At 39.8% G+C, this 5,462-nt stretch overlaps 1 protein-coding gene across 1 annotated transcript; it reads left to right on the top strand.

Annotated features, from left to right (window-relative positions):
* The first annotated feature begins 1,895 nt into the window (after positions 1–1,895).
* On the top strand, positions 1,896–2,810 carry LOC139713069 (piggyBac transposable element-derived protein 4-like). The gene has a single exon (XM_071624830.1). The coding sequence runs from the start codon at positions 1,896–1,898 to the stop codon at positions 2,808–2,810; it is 915 nt and encodes a 304-aa protein (XP_071480931.1).
* Positions 2,811–5,462: the final 2,652 nt, after the last annotated feature.

The raw sequence follows: 5,462 nt of genomic DNA, 5'->3' as shown, positions 1-5,462 counted from the left end.
GACTCTGATCTAAATCAGTAAATAAGCTCCAAAAGTGCTCATTTTTGGTCTGATTATTCTTTGAGGCATTCTTAGCAAATGCACTGGAAAAAAAATTCGGTATCAAAATTAATTTCTTATTCATTTTATTGTTTCATGAATTTCTTATGTATTTCTGTGTTTTTTCTACCTCTTGTTTTCGTTGTTTTTTTTTACAAAATTTATGGCAGACACTTTTTGAAGCATAATACTCCTAAAACAAATTAATTTTAGCCATTGAGAGTAAAAATAAGCATATTTATATGAACCATGTGAAAAAACTCAATTTGCATTGACTTTGTACACAAAATCACATTTTTTGAGCCATTTTTGGCCTCACATGCGTGTACAAAATGTTATGTAACTCAGAACTATCCCCGGGCGTCACAAATTTGGTGTCAAAATGTGCGGGAAACTTGAAAGAAAAAAGTCATAGAGCATCGCGGTGAGAGCATTGCGTGTTGCAGAGTAGTCGCGCGAAATGTCGAGGGGGGGGGGCTTTTAGGCCCCCCCCCCCCCCCCCCCCCAGTCTTTTTAGGGTTAAGTGAGCAGTTGATGTTTTAAATGCTTTTAGTCAAGTGTAAAATCCTTTTTTGAGGTACTGGTAAAATGAGGAGAATTTGGATGGAAGCCTCAATCAAGACTGTTTGGTATTTTTATAATTGTCCTGTTCCTTCAGTTGTTGTTCATTTGAATTTTAAAGGTCACCTCCCTTGGTGCTGTAGATGGCTGCAACAAGGAGATTGGGATGTGATCAGCTAATGGGCTTCCTTCTTCAAGAATTATGCTAATCATCTTTCCCTGTCACCCATTTCTCCCCATCATAGGCTGGTGCATCCCAGGTGATGTTCACCAACCCCCTGGAGATTGTCAAGATCAGGCTGCAGGTAGCTGGCGAGATCCAGACTGGGCCCCGTGTCAGCGCGATCTCGGTCATGAAGGACCTGGGTTTCTTTGGGCTCTACAAGGTAAGAAAGGGTCACCAGTCTGTTTTAGACTTAAATGGTGGCTTGCACTTTTGTATCATCCTGCATTCTATTTACATGAAATCATCTCATATGTGATGATGATTCCAATAAATAGGACAGTAGCTACATTACCAGTTTGCCTTATGTGATTGTAGGAGTGATGCAATGAGCAATGCTTAAATGGAGTATAGTCATCATTAGCAGTCACTGTAAAATGGGTAGTTTACTGATAGCAAGTATTGTATCAAATATTAGTAGCTGATAGCTCTCGGCATTTTCTGTTACTCCATCAGTCACTCAAGATGTGTATGTTAACATGCTAAATCTGTACGCATCTGGCAGAGTGGTTATTAACTCACATGAAGAAATTAGAAAAAAAAACCAAACCTTTGATCCATTGAGGACAAGTCATGAGTATACTCGGGCAGGTGTGTATGGGAAATGTGTGTTGTAGCAAAATCAGTCCGTCCTCACTGGGTTAAATAACAACGTAGGTATGCCATGATTGGTTAAAACTCTAAATACTAAGAGTTTGTTTCCTTTTCATGATGAACTAGATGTTTTCTAAACAAGAGTTTATTTCAATGCATGGAGCACAGAAATTTAGGCTAACTCCGACATCTTAGTGACTCCTGGGTTTGCCGACGTCATTTCCAGGAATCGATTTCAGCTATTGAACACCTTCCTACATTTCAATGACAACGAGAAGCTCGTGCCCCGTGGACAGCCCGGTTTCGACCCCCTTCACAAGACGCGCCCCCTCATCGATATGTCCCAGCCGACGTACCTTGAGCATTTCCTTCCCGGGGGATACCTGTCAATCGACGAGAGCTTGGCGCCGTTCAAAGGAAGAATCTCCTACAGACAGTACATCCCAAACAAACCACGGAAATGGGGATAAAATTCTGGATGCTCTGCGACGCCCAAACGGGATTTTGTCTGCGGTGGCGGCAGTATGTCGGAGCCGAGGGACAAGACAATGGGGACAGCGCCACTGAAGCCCTGGTGAAACAGCTGACGGAGCCATTCTACAACACGGATCGCGTGATCGTGATGGACAACTATTATAGTTCCGTAAAGCTCTACGAGGATCTGTCACGGAACGGACTTGGAGCCTGTGGAACGGTGAGGAGCAACCGACGAGGACTTCCAGAAGAGATCAGACGTGGTGGTCTGCACCTTGCGAAAGGTGACGATCCCGTGTTTTTCGCCAAAGGGAGGGAGATGTCAGCAGTGACTTGGCATGACGTGAAACTCGTGAACGTGCTGTCGACCGTCAGCAGCAACGATCTCAAACAGAAGCAGATACGGAGTAAGAACGCCGAAGGAGGTCGCCGTACGATTCAGAAGCCAGCAACTGTTGACGTGTACAACAGGTTCATGAACGGCGTAGACAAAATGGATCAACGCATGTCCTACTACCGCTACCCTCATAAGAAAATCAAGGGATACCGCGTAACCTACCACTTCACCATGGAAGTAGCTCTCGTGAACGCTTACATCGCATTTCGCATGGCTGGCCACAAGATGTCCACGCGCGACTTCAGATGTCGGGTGATTGAGGGTCTGCTGAACGGCTACAGAGCATCTCGCTATCGTCGGACACCGTCACCTCCCATCGCCGACAACGAGGCAAGACTGACTGAGCGCCACTTCCCAGCAGAGTTCGAAGATCGACAACATCGTCCTGACTGCTACGTGTGTTCGGACCGCAGGAGGGGAAGGCGAAGACAGACGAGGACATACTGCCGACAATGTGGACTTGCTATGTGTTGCATCCCGTGTTTCGAGATCTACCACACCAGAAAAGATTTCCGATCATAGGTCACAAACACTGAGTCTTCTGATGACATGAACTCTAAACAATGTCATGAACTTGTCGTGTATAGGCCTGTCTACCGTTGCTTATAGAATATGCATGTTCAAATTACAGCTCACAGATGGCAAGCATTTCCAGGTGCATGATTCATTGTAATTACATGGACATTATTGGTTTTACGATCCAAGACTGAGATGTATTGAAGTATAATCGCGATATCTGTCTGAACTTCACCCCAAAAGAAACGTTCCGTGTACTCTCACTTGTACTCATTTGCATGTACACAAAACCAGGTGGTTATTGTCTGTCAAATCGATCCCAATTACCAATGATTATGTCATTAGCCAGGGTAACATGAAATCTTTAGACATGAATTTCTCTGCCAAGTTATCTCTCATATTACATTGCCTATTTACAGTGTACACACAATGTATGTACATTACAGTAATGGTGATATTCCCGTAATTGTAAGGATTGGTTATTTATTATCCGTAAGTCTTCGAAATAGTAATTAATAGCATTAAAAAAAATCAAATACTGTACAAAGAGATAAACGTTCATATTGATGATATGGTTATACACAAAATATCAATGACAATGTGATAATTTATTGAGATGTAGCTCACAAGTTCTTGTATTATCAGAAAAGGTTGATATTATGGGTCAAATCGATCCCCATGAGTAACCAGTGATATGCCAGTGATTGTGCCACTAGCAAGTTTATTATCAACTTGTACTAGTAATTTATTTTGTATACATACATATGTCCGACAAATTATGGAATTATGGATTTGTGTAGTGCTCATTACACTTACAATGTATACTTGTCAGTGGCAATTCTGAATCTCGATGGTATATTGTCGTGTTTATGAATTCAATGGTGTATCTTATCAAACTTTAGATTATGTGGGGTTATTTATGTCATTGTGTAATTATTCCTTGGCTCTTCAACAATAAGTAGCCGCTGTCATGATTTTACAGCGAGTTCCACGATCGCATTTGAATAAGTAATTGTCATATCACCACATATTACATGCATGTAAGTTGTCAATGTAAGAGCAGTGAATTCTTTTCCGGATATCACTAGTCATCGTGTGAATGAGGAATTGAAAATAAAGCATTATTCACAGTGACGAGTGAAAGAGATAAACTATACTCATCTGTTTCTTATTTGTAATTTAATCAGCGTTGCTGAGTGTGTAATGTCAGATCAAAGCTGATCAATTATAGTGAGATTGCAAAACTGAAGTGTATGTAACTACTGAAGGATACTAGTAGTATCTAGAGATATTGACGAGAGAAGGTGCAATGTATATTCAGTAACAGGCTGTATATGTGGAGTGAGATCAGTTTGAAGAGAGAATACTATTGCCAGAAAGACAGAGAGAGAGAGAGAGAGAGAGAGAGAGAGAGAGAGAGAGAGATGTGACGAATGGAAATGGAACTCGACGTTCCAAAAATAGTTATCTATGACATACAGTATAACGATAATAATAATAATGATAATAAACATGTGTGCATATAATATATATATACATATATATATGTATATATACATACATATATATATATGAATATGTAAGTATATAATATGCGTATATTTCTTACTCTCTCTCTCTCTCTCTCTCTCTCTCTCTCTCTCTCTCTATATATATATATATATATATATATATATATATATATATATATATATTGTATACATAAATAGATCGAGGTCGTCAGTTTCTTCTTCGCCTAAAAACACAAAATCAAATAAACAACCGACAAACAAGACTCAAAAGCACACATACAAACAAAGCTAGAGTATGATTATTAGCACACTTAGTTGCATGTAAGGTTGGAAAAGTATAATAAGCGAAGCTGAAAACATGCACAACAAAGGAATTCATCAAATCATACACTCCATGCAAACGTACTGTACAACAACGTCAACATGTAAGCTAACAGTTTTTATATCCGCATCAAATCATACGAGACGCAAGGTACGAAGAAACAATGCACGAAGCCTTGTACAGCAATTCCTCTTTAGAGTATATAGTTCTCTCCCCCCCCCCCAAAAAAAAAAGAGAGAGAGAGAGAGAGAAAAAAAGAAGAAATGAAATTCGCCAATAGGGTATTAGTAACAACAAGAGTTTGAGAGACAAAGCGATTCTGTCAGAAAGAGAGAGAGAGAGAGAGAGAGAAGGGACAGATGGATATTGAGGTTAACGTTACAACAATAATTTGAAGTTATTCATATATCATAGAGAGATATAATAATTTTACCTCGACTTCTTCACTTATTTTGTGAAGTAAAGATTTGAGTTAACGACATTCTTGTATGACCAAATTGCACCAATTATTGAATATTGAAAAAGGCTGCGTCTTGATCGTTTGTATGGATAGTACCCCCCCCCCCCAAAAAAAAAAGAACACACACACACACACACACACACATATCAAACAACACATAAACAAGAATCAAGGCAAGTTCCACAACAAAAGGTTTGATTATACAGGTACACTTATTTCTATCTTAGATTAGAACAAAAAAGCTAAGCTAAAAAAAGGTCAAAATCACGTTGCACTTTGCACAAATTACGTAAAACAGCGTCAGGTGTCAAGTAAGACAGCCTACAGTACTGTGATCTGTTGTATTTGCCAAATTTATTCACGAA

This window comes from Diadema antillarum, unplaced genomic scaffold (assembly GCF_040938485.1).
Source record: "Diadema antillarum isolate AM-2024a unplaced genomic scaffold, OU_Dant_1.0 seq00001901_RagTag, whole genome shotgun sequence".
NCBI lineage: Eukaryota > Metazoa > Echinodermata > Echinoidea > Diadematoida > Diadematidae > Diadema > Diadema antillarum.
The sequence above is the reverse complement of the archived record's forward strand: the minus strand, read 5'-3'. Positions and strand labels throughout refer to the sequence as shown.

Bases quoted from the DNA above. Each gene is read 5' to 3' on its own strand.
- LOC139713069 (XM_071624830.1), top strand. From the start codon at position 1,896: ATGCTCTGCGACGCCCAAACGGGATTTTGTCTGCGGTGGCGGCAGTAT.